This window comes from Drosophila subpulchrella, chromosome 2L (genome assembly GCF_014743375.2).
Source record: "Drosophila subpulchrella strain 33 F10 #4 breed RU33 chromosome 2L, RU_Dsub_v1.1 Primary Assembly, whole genome shotgun sequence".
NCBI classification, from domain to species: Eukaryota; Metazoa; Arthropoda; class Insecta; order Diptera; family Drosophilidae; genus Drosophila; species Drosophila subpulchrella.
The window spans coordinates 8,064,638-8,088,642 of NC_050610.1; the positions used below are offsets into that span (position 1 = coordinate 8,064,638).

Here is a 24,005-nt window from a genome sequence, read left to right on the forward strand (position 1 = left end):
AATTTGCGGCAGCTACTTAAGTGCAACAAGGAAGCATTCGACCCACTCCATTTCCATTCCACACACCACTCGCCAATCGGAAATCGTTTGGCATTAATCGAACACGATTTGCCTATTAGCAATCAACGGCAAGAAACCGAAAAAAATGTAAGTAACAAAGTATTAGCGAATGTTGTATGCTCTTAAAAACATTTTCGCAAAATACAAATTAATAATTTGGATATCAAAAAATTAAAAAAATATTTTGTTAAATGATAAAAGTCAGCTATCGTTTTATTTTTAAAAATAAATTATTAATGTTTATCTTAGAGAATTGGTATAGAAATAAATCATTGACGCGATGAACTAAAAATAAAGACAATTTCCACAATCTTAAAACAGTCAACTGTTCGTTTTTTAATGGAGGATACATTTTTCTTATAGCTAATGTACCCTCACGTAGGGCAAATAAAAAGGAAATGTAAAAAATGGGACAAAAATGAGTGCGTTTGGTCCATACAGTTTAATTACCTCATCAGGGGTGACTGAAATTTGCATGCCACCCCCCGAAGTGCAGTTCATCCCCTCACTCCACCCCTCCCAATGGGATGCTCTTTCCTCCCCGCGCATAATTTTTGCACATTTTTGCATTTCGGAACACATTTCTGGCCTTCTTCACTGAAGCCCATAAATTTTAATGGCAAAAAGTGCATTTCCCGATGTGATCAACGGGCTTTAGGGGGTGCGCGGTTTGATGTTTGTCACTTTAACGAGTGGGCATGCATAATTTCGATTCCTAAATGGCTTCAAGGACATTTTCCTCATAAATTTGCATTCGCCTATCGATTTTTTTCCTCTTTTTAAATAGCAATTTGCATTTCGAGGGGTTAAGCGGTAATAAATTTTGGATTGATACGTTTCCGTTTCATGTTTTTCAAATTGCAAATTCACTTTTTATCTTTTAAGCAAAAACAAAAACTACGAAAAACTCAGTTGAAAGCCAATTTTTGATTAAATATGGACCTTTAATAAAACGGCTAATTGTGGCTTAAAATTTATACTTTATTTGTCTGAAATATATTAACCAATTTTTAATAACTTAAAATTTTGTAATATTTTTTATTGAATATGTGAAGGTATGTACACTAATTTTATGACTCTATACCAAAAGAGAAAAATAATAATAACAAAATCTTAAGTAATTTTTCCCCAAATTCATTTGTGTATCAATAACTTTTCCCCAACTTCCTATTTTAAAAGTCACATAAAACCTCCATAAACTCAGTTGTTTTCCAAAAAGTTTTCCTTAAACTATAACCACATCAAGTGCTTAACTATCGTGAGTTTCCCCCACCAGACCGAAAAAGTCTCGTTTCCTTTATGTGCGACATGCGCTTATCGAGGAAACAATCAATACGCTTTCCGCAGTTTTCCGGGCCAAAAATTTCCACCCACAATTGTTCTTTGTTGCACTTGCAGTGCTCTCCAAAAAAAAAGTGGAGGAGTGGCGGAAAACCCACAACTAGTTGCTCTTTGTAGCTGAAAACTAAAAGCCAGACAAATGTTGCAGCCAGAAAATCGATTTTCAGTGAAGTTGGGTCAGCGGAAAAAAAAGGGAGAAAAGCGAGAGCGATTCCCGGGCAAAGGAAGCCAATGAATAACAATTGGGGAGTGGAAAGCTGGGGAAATCGGGGAAAACCCAAGGAGGAAACACCCGCTACAAATACTGGGGCGACGCGTCATTTTGTCGCGCGTTGGCGCCACTTTGTTTTATTTATGAATCCTGGGCAGACAGTCGGGCAGGGTCCATCCTTTTGGCCCCCATGAACCCAATTTTCCCCATTTTCCGACCCCACACACAACTGGTTCTATTTGCTCAACTGATTTGAAGAACTTGAAGATGCTGGATCACAGAGAAAAATCCTTATACGGCTAAAAATGGGGTAACTATTTTTAAAGTCACTAACTGTTGAGCAGAATAATAAAGATATGTTTTTAGAACAGAATTTAGTGAACACACCTTTAAAAACCTCTTTAACTTTGAATTTAATTAAATTGAAACACAATTATATTGTATGAACTGCAATACCCTTTATATATTTCAAGAAGATCTAAGACTCAAAAATGTATATAGTAATTATTTAAACTAATATAAATAACTATAATAAAAGTTATATAAATTTCTTCAGTGCACAAGTTGGACTTTTATGGCTGCTTCTAGTTTTATTTTTGCATTTTTATTTGATATTCTCCATTTCCGTTTGCTGTGGATTTGGGTCACCCTGTCTCCACCCACGCATTCCATTCCTATTCCTATTCCTCGAAGACATTCACAGTTATGTGCTCTGGTTTTTCCACGGGAAATTGAATTGTTTTCCTTTGACAGAACATTCAGTTCGTCTTCGCAACTTTTCCTTGTAAACAAGTTGTTTCGATGAGGAATGAAGGCGGCAGAATTGGGGACTGTTAGGTGACACAATTTTCTCGATGAAGTATTAATAAGATGTAACTTTTGTTAGGAAGGGCCTGAATTTGTTTTATTTTATTAGTCACATTTGACTTCTATCAGGATAAGAAAAGTTAATCCTCTGATTCACTTGGTATTCATTTTATCGAAACATGTACATAAGTGGATCATTTGGAGTGGCATGATGTTAATGAATTATAAATAGGTTTCTTTTGGCTAAAAAAAGGTTTTACACAAGATATAAGGCTTATGGCTGATATTACATTTTTCGTTTAAATGTTATCTTGTTGTAGAAAAAAGATATAAGGCTTATGGCTGATATTAAAGTTTCCGTTTAAATCCTATAAACTATTCTCGTTTCTCAGATCCCTTATTTTAACCCCATTTCGCCCCCTTGAAAAACGAGTTCAGCACGTGACAATGGCCAGGAAACTTGACTTCCTCATCCAGTCCCAGCTATTTTATGAACGGGGTCAACTATTTGGCTTTGCTCTAGTTGTCCCCCTTTTTCGTTTCCTATAAAAAGCGGAACTCATGACGAACTAACTAACCCCCGTCCAACCAGCCCCTTCAGGGTGGCTCCCATTTGGCAGGTGTCTCACTGCTAATTGCCGTCATTTCGTGTGCAAATTGTGCGCAAGTAATTGATGCCCCCTTGGGTACTCGCATTTCATGCCCCCTCCTCATGGTCAAGGCATTCGTGTACAGTCATTGCATTTTCAGTTTTTTCCCTACTTTTGTTCATCGATTTTCAATGAGTTTTGAGTTTGACAAGCTATGAGTGTGGAACTGACAGCCGGCGCTTTCCTAAAGTTGGCAAGGTCATGTGTTTTTCCTAAACTTAATCGATCAATTCGGTGGGAATAATTCGCATTGAACAATCTGGACATGACTTAGATGTTTGTGCGTTCTAAAGGTTAAGCTCAGGGACAGGAATTCCCTAAAACATTCATAAGCTATCGGAAATAACAGTAATCAAATTTATAGCGACTAATAAAGGTTCATTCTAAAAACGTGTAAGCTAGCTGAGTAAGTAATTATTTATTTAAATAAATATTTCCTAGAAAGGTATTTTATATCCTATTTATAAATATTTCAAATGTTGCATTTCTTTTTAAACGATTCAATAGTAATTATTTAAAACGAAGAACCCATTTATGACTCCGATTTTTAAAAATTATGAGTCAACACGTTCATTTTCAATTATTTAATTAATTATTAGATTTACTGAATTATTATTATCAAAAAATGATTAAAATTGAGGAAATAACGACTTTGACTTGACATTTCTAAAATTCAGGGCGAATATGTTTTGTGTGTAGTGAATTCCTTTATTTTTTCGAAGTGAAACTTAAAGGTTGCCTGAAACTGCATTCGAAGAACTTTGCAGTTCCCAGAACTAGGCTCTTAACACATCCTAATTGTCTTACCTTTCTCGCACTCCCCCGCAATTAAATTTTCCTCAAGTCACAACTCAATTTCCTTCGCTTCCTGGCACGCTTCAATTGGTAGGACACCACATGTGCCAGGATCTCATTCAAATGCTCAGCCAAAGTGTCAAAAAGAGTGTTTGAAAATATGCTCTTTATTTTACTGTGCCGACAACTCAATTAAGGATAAGATAGAGTCACAAATGGAGGATCCCTTCTGGCGATCTTTCGGATGCAACAATTAGAAATCTCACCGTGAGGGCAGGTAGAAAATGGGATAGCTAAGGGAGGGATCCTGAAAAGTGTGCCCTAAAGGACCCGCACTTAGTTACGCAACATTTGCGACGATCCCGAGATAAGGATGTCCAAAGGGTCCTAAAAAAACGTAGGCGTTGGGCAGGCGTTTGACAATTTTTTATTGTTTGTAAATTTAAATGCGTTTCCGTTGAACACAGCTGTTTCTTTATAGATAACCCCGAACCGTCGACAGTTTGTTAATTATTTCAACCCAAACCGAGTGCGTTTCCTTAATTTCCTCATGTTTGAATTAAGTTGTTGTCACATTTGTCTGGCGCTCCTCTTTTTTGGCGTTGAAAGTCCTTCAAGTGGCAGCTCATTAATCCTGCGGCTGCTTCTTCTTTCACTGCCACTTGTGGCACGTGTGTGTGAGTGCGTGGGGGTGTCCTTGTACACGAGCTCTTGTGTCCTTTCACATTCTTAATTAGTTGCGCACTTGAAAGCAAATCGTTTAGCCAAGCAATTTGTTAACTGCATGGATACTCCTCTAATTATACCCGTTACTCGTAGAGTAAAAGGGTATACTAGATTCGTCGGAAAGTATGTAACAGGCAGAAGGAAGCGTTTCCGACCCCATAAAGTATATATATTCTTGATCAGGATCACTAGCCGAGTCGATCTAGCCATGTCCGTCTGTCCGTCTGTCGGTCTGTCCGTATGAACGCTGAGATCTTGGAAACTATAAGAGCTACAATACTGGGATTAGGCATGCAGATTCCTGAGATTCCTGCGCAGCGCAAGTTTGTTTCAAAAGAGTGCCACGCCCACTCTAACGCCCACAAACCGCCCAAAACTGTGGCTCCTACAGTTTTGATGCTAGAACAAAAATTTTAACTGAAATGTATTGTTCTCATCAATACCTACCGACTGACCTAAAAAAAAGTTTGCCACGCCCACTTTAACGCCCACAAACCGCCCACAAACTTCAAAAAATCGTAAATATGAACGCGGATATCTCGGAAAATATCAAAGATAGAGAAACGAGTTTTAAGATTTAGATTCCGTAGGCTTGAGCGCAGCGCAAGTTTATTACGCGAATATGCCACGCCCACTCCAACGCCCACAAACCGCCCAAGTCTGTGGCGCCCACAATTTTCATGGTAGATAAAAAATTTAAACTGAAATGTATTGGTCTCGTCAATACCTATCGATTGATTTAAAAAAAAGTTTGCCACGCCCACTCTAACGCCCACAAACCGCCCAAGCCTGTGGCGCCCACAATTTTTGTGCTAGATAAAAAATTTTAACTTAAATGTATTGGTCTCGTCAATACCTATCGATTGATTTAAAAAAAACTTTGCCACGCCCACTCTAATGCCCACAACGCTTAAATCTGTCTACCGCCGGTAGGTGGCGCATTTGCTGCTTGCATATCTCCATTTTCCTTTGGTCCCTTTAGCTGAGTAAGGGGTATCTGATAGTCGAGGTACTCGACTATAGCGTTCTTCCTTGTTTCTATCTCTAACCATCCTTAAATGTACTTTCCTCTAATTTCTTAGGGGACTCCCAACTCATAAATTAGTAGGCCGAAAAGTTTTGCTCTTCCATTTATTGGTTTATCGCCAACTTTGAATAATCGACAAGGTATAATCTTCGGTTTCGCTCATTTACCTTTTGTACCTTATTTCCATGGTATGAGCGTTGATAAGCTAGGATACATAACAAAAATCCTTTAGGAGTCTTGAAATTAGTTTGATGGTCAACTGAAAAGCTAATAACAAAAAGCAAAAGTCAACTAAAACAAAATAAACAATTTAATAAAAATTTAATATAAACTAGGGGTTAAGTACTCACAAAAAATTAATTTTTTGATGTCCAAAAAATGGAATTGAATGGAAAAACTTTGAAATAAAACATTGAAAGTATTCATTAGCACCTAACTTTAAAACTAACGGAAAACAATTTTTTTTTAATTAAACAAAATCATTTGTTTGTTAGTTTAATGAGAATTTGAATACAAAATCAAAATTTTAGTAAATTTTCACACAAACGTTTTATGTTTTCCCCATTCTCTTAATTGGAGCAACCAGTCTCAGTGTCCCAAAACCAACTTGTCGCAACAAAATTCTCAAAGCTAAGGAAAGTTTTCTAGCCTCTGGCATTTCTAAGCGCTGAGAACTAAAAGACACAGCTCCTGGTTTCATTTCCGGTATCCTTCTCTATCCTCCTGTATTTCCCTTTCTACAATTCAAAAAGGAAAGCGCAAAAATTAAATTTAAGCTGATTTTAGATTTACTGGGAAAAAGCGTGGATCAAAAGTTGTGGCAGGGATTACCAGGCGGTAAAGGAGAAGGGAAAATCCCATTTGACAGACGTGTCCCGTCTAATTTGTCGCGTGTCCAGCAAAAAGCAGAGGCATTTTCACGTAGTTTTTCGCAATTCGCTTCTTTTTTTTTCCCACACAAAAGTTAACAATTTTTTTAATTAAAACTTTTTTGCTGGGCCAAGAATGATGACGTCGCGTGGCAACTTCTTTTTCGAACTTTTCCTTGGCTGAGTCAGCGAATTTTTTTATTGCCCAAATATTGGCCATAATTAAGGCGATAAAAAATAACTGTACAGAGCGATAATTATTTGCCTGCCTCTCCAACCTTCAGCATAGTACATTCTCTTTCCTCCCTACAATTAGATATTACCATCTCCTTCTGACGTCTTTTAATTTGCATTTTAATTTATGGGCGCCTATAACTTTTATCGAAGTCGTTGTCTTTGTCTTTTCCTCTAAGGCCAAAAGGTCAAACAGCTGTGCTGTCGCACTGTTTGGACGTCATTCCATTTTCTTTCGTCGGAGGGCAATTAGCAGGGAGGTCGAGTGGAGGATAAGGAAAAGGTTAAGCCCTAGAGACAAAGACACACATGGTTTTGAAAGAAAAAGTTGGGCAATCTTCAATCTGACGACGGCAAATGATAATGATTGCTTGCTCTTTAAATGGAGGCTTAAACTATTGAGTGACCCCTATTTCGATAGCTTAGTTTTCTGGAACCCACCAACATCTGTGGAATCCTTTATCATAAATAGACTTTTTGGGATTTAAGGTAGAACCGAAGTTAACTTTTTATTTACCATTCTGGTTTGACGATGTGGCCCTGAAAGTAAATCTTATCTTTATCATGAATTGTGTAGGCAAAGGGATGATCGGCTATAAACTCCATGGGATGCCGAAAACTTACAGACTTCTTTCTTCGAACAAGTACCTCTGGAATCAAACAATTGGCAGATTGTCATGTAACTACAAATTAAAAGATTCAGTACTTGTTGCAGCAGAGGCCTCGGTTCCATTCTCATCGACCTTTAAAAAGGCTTTTTGAACGACATTATCGATCTCGACACTAGATTCCAAAGCTAGGCCACTGAAATCAGCTGAACTTTCGAAAGCCTCTCGGATACCCAACTGAAATAAGCAATAAAACAGGGATACTTCTTATTCACCAAGTCACTAACCTGTTGAAGAACCGCCTTTAGTTTTGCGCTAAATTCTATTTTGAACTTGGGAAGTTTTACATCTACATAATTTTTTTGCAGATCCCTAGAGAATCCTACAATTTTCTCTTCCAATATGCTTAGTCCATCGATTGTGTTTGGAAGAAAGATGCGCATCGAAAGATTTGATTTCCGGTACGGTAGCTCGATTACCTTAGCACCCAAGTCGTTAAGATAAGCCGAAAATAGGCGTTCCGACATCGTCATCATCTCAACAGGAATGTTCTTTTCAGATGATACATAGAAATCCGCTTGATGAGTTTGGTCAGCACGAAACTGATATTTCCACTGGCCTTGAAAGTATATTGCATTCACCACAATCGCGCTAAGATCGGAACTCATGTCGCTGGGTGAAACTATATATCTGATCTTGCCACGCGTTTTGTTATTTACCCAATTATTGATAATCGAAGCCGCTTCGTTAGGATCGTCTAGACGGATTTTCTTAGCTTTAGCTTTAAAGGAGTATTGTACAAGCTGATTGAACTCCGGTATAAGGCTGTAATTTTTGTTGATGTATATCCGGTTTGCCAAACGAAGGACAATGGACTTTTCTCGAGCCTTGAAATTTGAAAAACACTTCCAGTAATTGTTGGCTAATTCCTTTTTGTCCTCGGGCAATTCCAGCGTGTTTCGCAGTTCTTCGGCCGTTTCTCCCCCTGCTGCCATATACATCATGCTCATAACAATCTCTACTGAAAGGGGCGAAGTAATCAGGTTAACTTTTGCATTCTCCTTGGCTAAAATTTGGTAAAAGTCATCACTAAACAGACAAGCCACTGAAGAGGCCAGCAAAATAAGAACTGCAGAGAAAATTCTTAATTTTTTCGCAATAAAATACTACTCTGTTAACCGCTTACTCAAGTATTTCATTCGAAATGTTGCTTCAGACTTAACGGATATTAACAGGTCTTGAGAAACTAGACTGCAAGGTAATTAAATAAATAACGGTGATTTGACATGGACATTAGCATGTGAATCAATTATATGTATACCCTTTCAGGGGGTATTATTATTTTGGTCAGAAGGCGGTGTCGCAATGAAAACGTTTTATCTCCAAACAAATAAGGGATATTTAATAAACGCCATTCTTTTTTCTAAAAGGGTTCAAGGTCTTCTAACCAAACGTAAGAATATTTACGTTAGTCTTTTCAAAGAATATTCCCTACACTCACACCAAATTTTTTTTCAATAAATAATCAAATTTCGACTTGGACTTCAGACTTTACTTTATTATTAATATGTACTAAGTAGCAAGGAATAAACAATGAGACATAATGCTGTTTTGGTTTTGTATTACAAAGGCAAAGATACTAAAGGCTTGTAAAAATTTTAAAATCCTGGAATTTCGGTGAGTATGAATAACTCATACTTTGTTTTTGGATGATAAACGGATTTTTTTCTGCCTTGCGATTTAACTTAATCAGACCAAAACAATAAATAACTTTTTTTTTTGTTCCATAACCCGCGTTGATCACACTTTTCGCAGCTTCAATTTTAACATGAGGCCCAATAACTACTCCCGTACCATCTCATTTCCCCTTCCAAACCCGTTCCCTCTGTTGCTTCTAATGAACACATGTCAATTAAAGCCGAAGTCTCGTGTCTCATGTCCGTGGAGTGAAATATGTTCGCTAGTCTCAGTCTTCGACTCAGTCAGAGACTCCTTCTCCAATTTTAACGTCAACTACAGCTTGCACTGATAAAATTTAATATTGTTGAAAGCTTGGTAAATTATGAATAATTATTATCGTTTAAGATACCTACAATTTATATAATTTATCCAAAATTAGTTGTTAGTAAAATGTTTACAAAGAAGTTTAGAACTCAGCCCTTACATAAATATTTAAAGTTATTGGTGGTAAGAGTAAATTCATATACATTCCTTTATGGTTTTTAAGTTAAAGTTTGACTCATAGTTCTTAAATATTTAATGATGGAAAACGAAATTTATTTAATACTACTAAAAAGGGCTTTTTTTTAATTTTAAATTATTAATTATTAAAAAAAAACATAAAAAATAATAAACATACAAAATATTTTAAAGTTGAAAGAAAAATTCCATATATATATATATATCTGGTTGTTAGTGAGTAAAGATCAGCATACTTTCAATGTTTTTTTAACTTCATATTTTAAAAAATAAACAATTTTTCTCAGTGCCGATTCAAGACTTGCGTGCTGTGCTGCTGCCTGTGTTACGTTTCTCTCAGTTACGCACATTTCGCTTATAGGGGGAGTCAAAGGGGGTGCTAAGAAGTAGGTGGGTGGGCAGGGAGGGCGGAGAAAGGGGGGCAGACAAGCGACAGCTCGGACATGTTTGCCTCAAACCCCTCAAAAAGCGACGAACCAAAATGCAAGTGTCTCGCCTTACAGTCGCCCCCAACTCTTTTATTCGGTTTTTCTCTGAGCCTGATTTATGTCGTCCAGTGTCGCGGGTGTTGCGTGCCGGCACCCACTGGCCCCTTTACCCCTCTTCTATATACTGGAAAAAATATTTCTTAAAGATTACTATTTCATATACCTATATTTGATTCAGTGGCGGATCCAGAATTCGGTTGTAGGGGGATATAAAAAATTTGTTGATTAAAAATAAAAAAACTTAGAATAAAATACATATTACATATACTTTTTTACCCGAGTGGGGGGATCTATCCCCCATATAAATCCATCCATCCATCCATGATTTGATTAAAAGAGTCAAAAAGGGTAAAAAAGATTTGTTATAAAGTTGTACAGTCATACAATTGTATTTCTTTGAAAAAACAAGAATTTAAAAAACGATACTATAGCTCAAATATACAACAGTACGCTTACAATCTTAAGACCATATAAAAATTCTAGTTTATCATATCTCTTCATTTTAAAATTTGTTTTAATAATCAATAAATGTGTTAATATTAATTTATTTTTTTAAAAACCAATAGAATTTCATACTTTTATATCTATTGTAGTATAAGTTAAATTTTAAAATCAAGTAAGCTAAAATATCACTAAGCCTTAGTTTTCAGTGTAGTCATCTGAGACTGCAGCTTGAGTTTTTTCTACGCTGTGGTCAGTTGGCTGTCTTCTGGCGATTGGCACTGAAGCGAAGCAGGCGATTTCCGCTTTAATGTAATTTTGACAACGCACACACGGAGTTCCAATGGTCAAGGGGGTGGCACTGGGTGATGATGTCGGGGGGAGGTTGCGATTCAGTATCGTCATCAAGGAAATGTCATGATAAATCTTACTCGGCATTCGCGTGGCCGAAACCGTTACAGTAGCAACTGCGAATTCGATTTCAATTTGGGTTTTCGATTTCACTTTAAATCGTCTTTGATACTCTGTGATTAAGAGATCATGTCATGTGGGTAATTATCAACTGAGATATGTGAAAAAATTATGATTTATATAACAAATTAATCTGTTTTGTAGTTGGATAAGTTTATTATAAAAACAATTTGCAAATTTTGGAAATATTAAAAACTTGTATGTCCTTTTTAATGTTATGTAACTAAAGGGTTATCTATATAAGGTAAGAAAAATAGTGTACCCGACAGTCAGCTTAACCAATTAGTAAGAAAAAACTTTTCTTTTTTTCGATTTTCCTCTTTCCAGCTCTCTTATCATGCGATTTGTTTTGCATGTTTTGATTTATCTGATTTGCTGGATATTCGATTACCCGATAACTCGATTGCTGCGGCATTTAGCAGTTGTCCAACCGCTTTTTCCCCACTATCTCAATCCCCTTGTGACTGCTTCCATTTTCCGTCCCCGATTTAAAATCATATTGCGACGCCCTGAAGTCTGTTTCCTTATCACCCCCTTTTGGAGAGCCATTAAAGTTCTCGGCGGTGACCCGCAGAATCGTAAACCCGGCTTGACTCATTGATGCATTGATGATACATTTAAATTCCCATGTTCTCCTTCCACTAATTTTTCCGATTGCATGTGGCAGAGCGATGGAGAAAATCACCATGCAATCCGTTCTTAATTGGGCCATTTAAATTTAAATTTTCCTGCACCTGAAAGTTTGAGAAAAGTAAGACCGAGCCTCTAAAGAGATAAGAAAAAGGTTGATGGATTCTTTAATTGATTAACTAGATTCTGCGTAGTGATTGATTGCAGCATTAAACTGAACAATGGATCCAGTTGATGGGGCGTGTTAAAAGGGGCGTATCAAGAAGACCTAAGATAACCGATAGCTGGAAAAAGTAAATAAAAGCACTGTGTATGTGCGGGTCTCACTTAATTTCTATATCGGCAGTAACAAAATGAAAATGAGCTGAGTTAGCGGAATCGCAGCTCGGTCATTTATCGCCAGAAAAATAAAACTGAAATGCAAAACAAAACAAGTAATAACGATTAACATGAGTTTAAGAACTCTGAAGTACCTAGTACTTCTCATCCCCTTGTATATTATTTTTTTTTTAAATATTTACTTTACTAAATATTAGCATGTAAATAAAAATATGTAATGCTCGTGGAAACTAAAGTTTACTATTTTATTTAAGTTTATTTTTCACAATTATGTATTTATTTAATAAGATCGCCAACTATATATGCCCCAAGTTTTTTCCAAGTACCGGGTATAATTAAAATAATGAAATTGCATGAAATATAAGTAAGTTCAGAAAAAAAACTTTGCAATAAAACGTGCGAAGTTATAAAAACAAGGGAAAGCAAATGGTCAGAGAGGGAGAGCAAAAAAGAGCGAGGGAGAATGCTCCAGATAGTGCAGAGCTCGGTTCTACAGAGGTCTGTTCTGGGGGCTATGTTCCGATTCTTTGTTGGTCAGTCGGAAAATCGAAGGCGGCGCGACGCGACTTCAAATCGAACCCCAAACGAAACGCGATTTATTCAGCGAACGATTTTTTTAATTACTAAGATAATAGGAATAATAATACCATAACTTTATAAATTGAGTGATTTAAACTATTTTTATCCATAAAGAACCGATAGTTGTATTGTAAAAAGGAAACAAAAGTGATAAGAATGTAAATAACTAAGCAATAAAGCTATAAGTAAATAGCATCAATAAAAAATATAATATGTTGTGGAGTAAAGACACAAACAAATAATACAAAAATATTACAGCAACAACATAAAAAATATTATTGATAAGTCTACAAGTTATAAAAGTAAAAAGATGGAATTGAATAAATAAAACTACTCTTTAACTAATGTAAGTTTATTATGCTTAAATGATTATAAACAACTTGACATATAAATATTTTTAGCTTCCGAAAATGAGTTCCTATAGGACTTTGGTGGATCGTGGCCACCCTGCTCTCGTGGGTGGCAGTGAAATATCGCTGGCCGCAAACTCGGCTACCAGTTCTCCCAAGGCCATTCACCGGATGATAAAGTACTGGCGCAATAGCTCCGGAAAGATTCCGGGTCTCCGGAAGAGCGAAAGTTTCGCCGAGTATCGTCGCCACTCTTCAAACTCGGCCACAGTTTCGGGAGTTTCTGGGGGCCGATCTAGCACTTCGAGTGCCAGGCATTTGCAATATCAGCGACTGGAGATGGAAAGCTGCGAGAATATAGATCTGCTGATAGAACCACTTAGGTAAGTGGACTCAAACATAAATACTACAAGATTAATAGATTTTTGGCCAGATTTCTTATGGATTAAACACTTTCTATCATGTATCTTCATAGTTGTGCCTTTAATAGGCACAAGTTAGCTGTATACGGATTTGTAGAAAATTGTACGACTATATCTTTTAGTCCCTCTTAAGATATGCTATATTTATAAAACAAGAAACTTATTATTGCGTTTGCCTTCATTATACAGTGGTCGGCATAAATATTTTGACACAACAAAAGTTAAATATACTCATAATTTGAACTTACTTCTTGTAAACTGTGGCATCAATGGAAAGGTAATTTAAATGCCTTTTGAATAATACAATACATTTCTTAAACCGTTCAGTACTTATTGAAAAGGACGAATTTGTGTAAACATCTACTTTTAAACTTTTTTCCTCGACTTGAAAACTTAAATTTTTTATGCAAAAAGTTTCTTCAAACAGAAATAATAGTAACTGCAAAAAGATTTTTTCAAAAATCATTTTGCTTATATTTTTAATGATTTTTTAAAGGTGACAATGTCGGAAAAAATTTGTATGAAAAAGAGAAAAATATGGCTCAAATGCATGTTTCTGAGCATTTTCAAAAAATCATAAAAAATATAAGAAAAATGAATTTTGAAAAATTCTCTTTGCAGTTACTATTATTTTTGTTTGAAAAAACTTTTTGCATCAAAAAATTTAAGTTTTCAAGTCGAGGAAAAAAGTTGAAAAAAAAAATTAAAAGTTGATTTACACAAATTCGTTCTTTTCAATAAATACTGAATGGGTTAAGAAATGTATTGTATTATTCAAACAGCATTTAAATTACCTTTCCATTAATGCCTATAGTTTACAAGAAGTAAATTCAAGTTATGAGTATATTTATATATATATTTATATTATATATTTCAACTTATTTTTGAATATTAATAAAATAAGGGATTATTTAATCATTAATGGGAAGGTTAGGATAGCGTAGAAGTCATAATCTAGTGGAACATTTTGTAGATAGTTTCTCCTTCAGTATTTTTCTATTGTTTTGTACAAGGTAAAAGATTATTTTATACTGTTGACTACGAAACATTTCCATATCAATTAGATCTTTTGCTCTTAAGAATCAAAAAACAATTGAATTCAGATAAACACCGCTTCACTTCTTAAGACTCATTAAATATGCATTTCCAACCTGCTTACATAAAAACCCACCGAAAAAGTGGCATCCATTGTTTAGCGGTGTGCGTTTGAAGTGTAACCCCAAAAATGTGGGGCATGCAACAGTTGGTTATCTATTTTCTGGTTTTCGAAACGCCCCTCGCAGCTGCGGTTTATCTTGTGGTTATCAGCTGTTTGCTATCAGCCGCCAACAACAACAGCAACATCCACAAACATGTGGATGATAGAAATGAGCGAACAAGTGCAACACGCCGCCGCAAAAGCCGACGTCATTGTGGATTGTGGATGCAGTTCATGGGAGAAGTTTATGTGGGTTGCAGAAAGTGAGAGAGATTGTTTATGTTGGGGCCCTCTCTCGGCTAGTGCTGTCTCTTTTGCTTTGGATAAACAGTTCGACTTCCAGTATCCACATATAGTCCACAACGCGTGGTGGAGCTTGGAACGTTTGGTACACTAAAAACTCCAAATGTAACTAAATCTGAAACTAAAAACAATTTTATAATGCTTATGTTTATAAGTAATATGTTTACAAGTAATATGATAGTTTTTGGTCTGCAATAAAGGTATTCGAAAGCAACAAAATGTAAATACTTAGTTTGTCAATTGCCTCAAAGTTTCCTTAAAAATTACTCATACAACACGTATGCCAACCGAACTTTGTACTACGAAATGTTCTCCCATTCTCATTTTATTGTTAAAATAAAGTTAAAAATTAAGACAATTTATTGGTAAGATTCCAGCCAAGATTAAAATAATTATGTATACAAGGGCAACACTGCGTATGAGTGATAACCTTAAAAGATATTGCGCAGAGCATAAAATAACATGATTCTATGAAAATGATTTCTTAAGTCGGATAAAACCAAACTATTTCTCCCAGTGTACAAAATAAAATGTTTATGTTTTCATTCCAATAACAGAGAGGGCGAGAGATTGTGGGAGCATAACTCTTGTAACTCTTAGGCGCCCAAAAACAAAAAAGCATATGGAACGCCGACTGTTTTTGACTCGTGCCTCTGTTTACTTTTGTATTTGTGTGTTTGAGTCCCACGCCGGTTATTCGGTTTGTTTTCGTTATCTCTCAGTGGTGGGAAATCATATTGCCTTCTGCATACTTTTGGGGTACACTGTGCAAATATGCAACTTGCAACTGCATCGCCGGCTCCTTTGAATTGTATTGTTTTCCAAATTGTTTACTTTGGCTAATGCGGGCTGCTCCCCCCGCTCTCCTTACAATAACCTCCTCCCCATCTACCACCCCTCCCATTTGCCATCTCTTTCTGTTTGCTTAAACTGCGCGCATTTGGAATGTAAATAAATGTAAATAAACAAGAATTTCGCCCCCATGAAGGCAACAAAAGCAATAAGCGCAGAACAACAACAAACTGCAACCACCCACTCTCTCTCCTTCTTACTCTCTCCCTCTCCCAAACAAATGCAATGCAAGTGCAAGAACAGTTCAGGTCACAAATTTAGCACTTGATTTGTGAATAACTAAATTCTATATAGATTTAAGTAATTACAGTATTGTAAATTATTGTTTTTGTTCTTTCATATATTTATTTCATATATTTTATTTTAAAACATGTTGGCATTTTTTATGAAACAATAAGAATTTGCATTCTTATGTTTATGATATTGTAAAGAAATTTTTAAAAATAATTCTTACACAAAATAATATGAATTGAACAATATGAATATACACAAGTGAACTCAGTAATGAGGCAAGCAACGGTGTATTTGGTTATATTTTTGGGAAAAAAAGTTTCCTTTTAAATACCATTTCAAGAATATAAAAGTCCAAACAGATCATATCTAAACAAATATTAGTAAAAGTAAATAATACTTGGTTTTGCAAACGTTTAGTAACATTTTTAAGTCATTTTAGTAATCTAAATTTGTAAATGTAAAATGTTAATTCAACGCAAATAAAAGACTCGAAAAGTAGTGCATGGCATCCAATTTGTATTATTTTGGCCCCAATTGTACCGCAGCGTACAGCTCTTCCAACGACTGAGAAAGAGAGGCCGCTGGAGAGCCGGTTTGTGGAACGCAATGCGAGTGGAACCTGAAATCTGAGCTTCGTGCGCAGCAGAGTGCGAGCGGAGCGGCGTGTGGGTCCTCTGTCGTCGGAATTGGGGGGCTAAACCCGTAGCTTTTCTGCTGCTCGCCTCAGAGTCGTTTTGAAAACCGACTCGTGTGGGCGTGCGAGCCAGCGAGTGTCCGTCTGTGTGTGTGCGTGTGCGAGGACAACCGACGTGTGTGTGTGCGTTGTCGCGCGTCTGCGTCGGGAAATCCTGAAATCGGAAGTCGGAACAGGAATCGTGATATATTTCGGGTTTCCGGTGCGCTCCTGGCCTGCTTCTTCTTCCACTCCATCATTAGCTAGTCAAAAAGTAACGGTGCAGCGTCGAGCAGTTGCCAATTGGCAGCAACAGTTGAAAGAAGAGCAGCGCGAGGAATAGGAAATCAAAACAAATGAAGCAAGAAATATAGCGAAAAGCAAACAATAATAAAGCTACAAATTCGTTGAACGAATTTTGAAACATGTGAAAGTGTTGAGGTAATCATTTTGGAATAAATATATATTTCAAATTAACAAAAAACAAAAAAATTTTATCAAGTAACGAATTATGGTCGTGAATACTTGATAACAATATTACAGATAGTTAAAAATCTATAAAAAATATTAAACAAAAGTTTGCAGATACAGTCAAAAAAACGGAAATATACCATTATTTTAAAATTGATACTATAAAAGCATTTCTTTAAAAACTTAAAGAAAAGAAAGAAAATGAAAACAATAAAACATCAAAAACAAAGCCCCAAAAAAGGCGTCTAACGAACTTTTTAATGAATAGCAACAAAATTGAAATCGCATTGGGACGTCTTATCAAAAAATTAGAAGCGAAAGTGGCAAAGGTGGCAAGAAAAAAACAAATTAAGGCTGCCAAAAAAAAAGCGTCTGCCTAAATACCCGCACGTACCTAAAAGTGAAATTTTTAAACAAAAATCGCTGACTGGAATTGAAATTTAACGAGCAAAGAATCCAAAAAGAGATGCGAAGAAAGTGTTGACAGCAAGTGAAATTGGTGTGTAATAATTTGTGCAATTCAATTACGAAAACGCTATTTAATAGCAAGTGCAAAAAATGACGGAATAACATAATCACCGCAGACAAATGTCAAAGCTCTGAAAAAAACCTCAAACGAGAAATATTTATAAAAAGAAATAATCACAAAAACGGAACTTTTCTCTCTTTCTTTATCTCGGTTTTTGCCGGTTCCCAAATGTTTTTTTGGTGTTTTTGGAGTTCAATTAAAATGCGTCACGCATTATTATTACGTGTTTTTTTAAACAATTTTATCTCGCTGCGATCGTTTAAAATTTGTGTTTCTTTTTTATTTATTTTGTGATTTATGTGCAAGTTGTGTGAGGTGATTGAAGTTATAAAGTTGCCTTAACAAGTGGAAATGGAATTTTTTACATTCCGAATTTTTATTAGGGGGTGAAAACACTGAAGATCGTGAACCTCAACAGGTTTTTCTTCTGGAATAAGGCAAAAGGCAATTAAACGTGTTAATATACCTTTTCCTTGTTTATGGAATTTTTTAAATAATTGTGCATGTTTTTTCAAACAAGTTCCTAATAGAGACAAATTTGTATTCCGAATCCATTCTTCCTAATAGGGATATTATATCATATATTATATGTATGAGTTCTATAACGCTCAAAGCTTTACATATAGTTGTTTTTGATATTACAAAATATATTCCCATGATTAAGTGCATAACAATAGCTATCAAAAATCCCATTTAACTTAAAAATGATTTGATATTTTGAATATTCCATTACTAAAAGCATTACTATCCGAAATATTTTTCAAATTTTATGTGATTGGAAAGTGGAATTTTGTAAACATTTTTAACTATGTTCTGATTCATCTCCTTCGGGAAACCCGGTTATTTCTGATGGGGTTTTTCTCGTTTCCGATTTGCAAAAATGCAAATTAAAATTCACGCATTTCTTCCACCTCTTTTTGCGCCCTGTTCGTTTGTCCCGTTAAATGACAATGTTGCCTCTGCATCTTCTTCTTCCACTCCTCCCATTTTTTGCTACTGCCTGTTATCAAGCTGGTTGTTGTTGTTGCTTTGTTGTTAATATGCATTGCCACTGGCAGAAGGTAAAAAAAAGGTAAAAAAAAAAAAAAGTATGGTAAATTTGCAGAGCACGTGAATTTCTTTTTGGCTTTTGAAACGGGTTTGGCCTGAAATGATTTCAGTTTGTTGTTGCCGTGTTTTCTGCTGTTGACTTTTCATTTTCGTTAAATTTTTTCTCGATTTTTGTCTCGCTGCAACTGGCAAAAATATTTATTGGCATGTGTGTGCGAGTTTTGCGACTGTTGTTTCGGTGGTTTTCTGTTTTCACTGCTTTGGCAGCTGCAGTTTTCTGGAATTTCAGTTGCTCTTTCGAGAAAACGGGGTAATACGAGCTGTTCGAGTGGCTTGATCATAAAAATCATATTTATGGTCATCAGCTAGCGGGCCGGACCTAGGAAAGTTATTTATTACAAAATGCAAATCTCACTTGGAAAAATATGGAAATGAAAACATGTTTTAATTCGACTAATAAGATCTGAAGTTAATTTTTTGAGACCCATTAAATGTTTTAGGTATTATAGATTAACAAAGATTGCATTTATAAACGACCTATTTTTTGTTGGAGAGAAGTTTTAACCAACTCAAGTTTATGTCGGCTTAAAAAAGTTAAAAAATAAAATGATAATTCTTAATTTTCTTAATTGCTTACCTGTACATCAAGTAAGTAGAATTGTTTTTTAGAGTGAAATTTAAAAAATATTTTTTAATATATTCTCTACGTGTTTTTAGGGTAGTCAAATGATGTACAGATTTCAAGATATTTTGGAAGGAAAACGTTTTCAGAGGATATAATACATACATATTAAAAGAAAGAGATATTTAAAAACTAATCTAAACCACAGTTCTGAACCATTTAAAAGGACTCAAATGTTAACAGGGGACATTTTTTAATGAAATATCATATTTTGGTAAAATAGCACTAGATTTAGAAATACTAAACCTTTTCCAGAGCATTCATGTATCAGGGTGAGTTTTTGGATACCTCCTCCACTTTATCTCCCGCTTTTGGCAATCTGCTCCCATTCCGTGTTCACCTGGATACCCCAGCTCTTTTTTCCTTTGTTTGCCTCTGCCTGTTGCATTTTTGGGGCTCCGGCATTTGTTGCAGTTTGTTCCGAGGGCGAAAAAGGTAAACGACAGCTCATCAAATATTCATGACGTTCGTGAAGAGATTGAAGAGATTCTCGCTGCCCGAATCGGATGTTTGCCTTTTAACAGATATATTCTTTTTTTTTTGGTAAGGGGAATGAGTCCGTAGAAGTGCTGCCCCATTGAATTTCTTTGGGATGTAAAGTAAACCTCAGCGATGCGGAATGTAAATGAACTCGAGAAGCAAATTGGCCTTGTCGCTCGGTGTGAAAATACGGACAATAACAGAAAGCTGAGAAAAAAACAATCCCAAGAAACAGCTGCTTTTTGGCCACATCTCTGCTCTTGCTATCTGCTTCGGATTCTTCGCTCATCGGATTCTCCGCCCCCGCATCTCAGATTCTCCGCCCGTCCATTCAACGTTCTACGCTTGTCTGGCCCATCAATTGTCTTGTCATCCCTCTCACTTTTCGCCGCCCCTCTCTTTCACGCCGTCACTCGAGAGTTCAAGTTGAAGTGCAGCCAGCACAAAAGCTTGGCTCAGAAAGAGAGGGCAACAGGGGTTGAGAAAGAGAGGGCTAAGCCTCGCCGTGTCATTCGCCTGCATTGATTTTGGATTTTGGATTCTGCTTCCATGACCAGTACTCGAAATACGCAGGGATATGATGGGTTCTTGGTAGATTATATTTTGTAAACTTATTATTTCCCATTAGTTTTCATTAGTTTTTAGATCCTTAAAGAAAATGTAGTTGTTTATACTTTTCTGAGCTAAGTTTGCTATCATGCTTTTGTTTCTAAGTTCTTATAGATTTAAGAGATTCTTAAATTCTTTAGCTTCCTTATATCCAAACTTAAAGTCATTCTGGTTTTTCTGTATAGGATCAAACTATACAGAAAATACATGGCATACAAACATTAACAAAACTTACAAAAATAATGCGACCAATTAATCATACGTTTTAAGGGAGATATTAATGGGAATTTAGGGAGTGAATAATTTAGGGACTTTTAAAGATTAAGAACCAGAACACTTGTGTTTATTTTTTATGAATACAAATCCGTTCTTAATTATCGAAAATTCATATGACTCTTTAATGACTCATTTAAGCATATACTAAAGCCCGCTTTCAACTTTAAATGAGAAAAGAAGGAGTGAAATTTATAGTGATGAGTACCATAAAGTCTACATATCTTCGGCTTTCTTTAGCCTTTGTAGGCTGCTGCAAAATTTACCGTTCCGCCAATGCGTTTTATGTATGTTTGCCCCTTGCTTATCTCGACTGCCTCAGATCCCCAAAACCCCCATACATCCCCTTACCTTTTTTTTTGTTGGTGGAAAAACACACGCGAATTTAATTTATGGGGCGTGTGCCGCCGCTTCTCCCATGACATGGCCCAGTGCCAAATGGCTGGTATACGAATTGGAAATGGAAAATACAGGCAGTCGGCGGGGAGTGTCTGCTTCTATGTTTAGTGCTAACTTTAATTGCCTTTGCCTCGATTTTTCTATATTTTTCCCTCTTTGTTTACGACCTGTTTGCACCTGTGCCAAAAATAATAAATAAAATATCCAGTTTAGCGTCCGAGCTTCCCTGGAAAATATGATGATGAAACTAATAATTCGCTTATCCATTTTTTGTAAAGAATTATTACAAGCAAAGGTCGTTGCTAAAAATCGACTTTGAAGTTTTCTTGTTTACCAGGAGTCAAGGGTTAAAGGGGTGATAAATCAAAACTTTATGGCAAGTTGGCTGCAAGGTGTTTTGAAGGTCTCCTTTGGGTAGAAAAATATTCTAAAAATATCGTTACAGTAACAAGATTTGAATTTGGGGGAAAAGTCTAGGGAAACGTAATTTACAAGTTTGTTTTAATTGCGTTAAGAACTTTCCTGGGAAAGACAAGATATTCGTTAAATGGCGAAGTAACTTTAAAGTGATATTGTTGAACAGAACCGTTTAGTGTGCATTATTTTAATAAGAAGTTTTTATAAAGTTTTACACTTAAAGCTGGTTTTTTAAAGTATCAAACACTTCTATAACCAAACCAACAAAAAGTATTGAGATATTGAGAGTTACCGAGCTAAAAAGTTATGGTTCTCAAGTGATATTACTTTTTAAAAAAATGTAGTTCGGAAAGTGTTCCAGTAATTATATTTTCGATTGTCCAAATAAAATGAAATCGGGTGTGCCTGCTTCCCTTCAAAGAGTTTCAGTATCTCAAACTACTAAGCAGCTACATCAGTTTCCCATTAGACTTCAGTTACAAAAATAAATTTCTCTACCAATTTCCGTGTTCAACATAAAGTAACTCCCCCAAAGAACGGGGAAAGGCGGTTTTGTGTGAGTAGTCAAGGTTGCTCCGGCCATAAAAAACTGATTATTCGGCCAAATTGGCAGCCGATAAGATAAGATATCTATACTATACCGATACTAAACCAGAAACAAAAACAGAACAGAACAGAAGTCACAATCAACTAGAATTCCTCTCACACAAATTGTTGCCCCAAAAAAAAATAACAAAACAGAGCAAACGGAGAAACCTGGGCTGCCAGCAGCTGTTGATGTTTGTTAGCCAGGCTACGAGAAAAAATAATATAAGAACCAATATGAAACCAAGCCGGAGAGGAGATGAAAAATTTGTTTACAGAATTTGTCAAGGCATAAATATTTGAACACGTGTAACGGCGTAACAAGCAACAAATTCCTGAGACCCAAATTCTCCCATTAGGCAGGAAAATAGGGAAATGTACACACGGAAGGAAACCAAACTTTGAGCTTGCCAAAAATTGTTGAGTGGGGAAATGTGGAACCCCGGATGTTGCCAAAGTGTTTCGAGTGGCTTACAAAATTTCCAAAAATGTTCCCTTCAGCATATCATATATTTGGAGATTGATAAGAACACCCGCCTATTTTCGATAAGAAAATAACAATATTCTACTTGGTGACTCAATAGATTGTTTGCTTTGGTGGCCCGCAGCTTAAATATTTTATTTATGACGTATCGACGCAAAGTTATGACCATAAAGTACTAACTGAAATCAGATTGCGAAACGTTGACGCAATTATTTGGAAAGAAATTGGGAAAAACAATATAAAAAAGGGGTTAGCAAATGTTTGGGTATGTCGAGCACTTGACACACTTATCATTGAATAATTGCCGTACGATAAAATGATGATAAAAACGAAAGGAAAAGCATGAAGGTAGAAAACTTGAGCTGAAAAAGAAAAGTAATTAAGACAATGCTTCCTGGAATAAAGTGACTCAAGGAAGTAAAGAAGAAATATTTCTGTCGAGGTAAACACGAAAACAATTCCACCTAAATTGGTGAATGTTTAAAATATAAGGGTATATTGTTTATAATGGCCTCAAATTGTGAGTTTTAGAACTCAATTCAAGCGTAACTTCACAAGAAATGGTCCTGATTATCCACATACTCGTATCATCTTCAAAGTATCTGCATAAACAACTCACCCCCAGACATTCCAAACTTTTGACTTCATTAACTCAATCAAAACAAAAATAAAAATCTAGCAGAAATCCGCACAATTTCATTTGCAACTCGGATCACAACACATCAATAAAAATGCCAAATTGAATGAGCAACAATAAAAAAAATTATCATTGTTCGGGCGACACACTTGCCTTCTATTCCTCGGCATTCTCTATATTCATCCCATATTTTCTCGTACGATAAAGGCCACCCACTGGGCGGTTTTAAGAGACTGGAATCAACTATTAGCCCAGCAGCCCACACGTTTCCTCAGATTTTTCCCCCTCGAATCTCCGATTCTGTTGACATTAATTTGTCCACAGCCAACAAGCGCAACAACAAATGAATGAATATAAAATTTTTATAGATTTTTCTCATTTTTTTTTTGCCTGACACCATAAAAGGTTGTCGTCGCCGACTTGGGGGCGGTTGCCTCTGAGCCTGATTTAAATAAATTATTCTATATGCGTTTTTTTTTATAATGCAGCCGACAGTGCCCCAAAGAATTATTTTGCACTCACTCTCGCAAATTGTTTTCTACGCCACGTAATTCAATTTCATTTTGAGTTGAGTTTATTATGATTTTCTGTGCCATTATAGTGTATTTTTTTATCATTCTCACCTGAGTGCCTGTTGCTATTTTTGCGGAAATGACGAATTTGCAACAACGGAAGTTGCGTGTTGAGGCCGAAAGAGATGGACGCATAAATTTTGATTGCTCTTAATGCGATTTCAGCCGAAACGAATTATACATTTTATTTTACATTGGGTAATTGCATTACTGAGCAAGCTAGGTATCTCAATCTGGGCAAGTGATTTGGCAAATGTTGTTGAGAAGATTTACAGATTTGCCAATTTAGGTCAACGGCATTGAAGGCGCA

General features: G+C 36.0%; 2 protein-coding genes across 3 annotated transcripts in view; one reads left to right on the forward strand and one right to left on the reverse strand.

Moving 5' to 3' along the window:
• Positions 1-7,203: 7,203 nt before the first annotated feature.
• Positions 7,204-8,546, reverse strand: LOC119547114 (serine protease inhibitor 42Dd). The gene is made up of 4 exons (XM_037853823.1): positions 8,515-8,546; positions 7,616-8,457; positions 7,427-7,565; positions 7,204-7,370 (listed from the first exon to the last, which is right to left on the reverse strand). Exons 1-4 carry the CDS (start codon positions 8,525-8,527, stop codon positions 7,234-7,236), a joined length of 1,131 nt encoding a protein of 376 aa, XP_037709751.1. The 5' UTR covers positions 8,528-8,546; the 3' UTR covers positions 7,204-7,233.
• Positions 8,547-12,876: 4,330 nt separating this feature from the next.
• Positions 12,877-24,005, forward strand: part of LOC119546398 (rap1 GTPase-activating protein 1) — an 89,489-nt gene continuing 78,360 nt past the window's right edge. The window contains exon 1 of one of the 2 annotated variants that reach the window (XM_037852649.1): positions 12,877-13,208. In XM_037852649.1, coding sequence (XP_037708577.1) covers positions 12,886-13,208 — 323 coding nt within the window. In that variant the 5' untranslated portion in view covers positions 12,877-12,885. Of the gene's footprint in view, positions 13,209-16,576; positions 16,949-24,005 lie in introns of those variants that run through there. The other variant, XM_037852650.1, reaches the window with a different exon arrangement.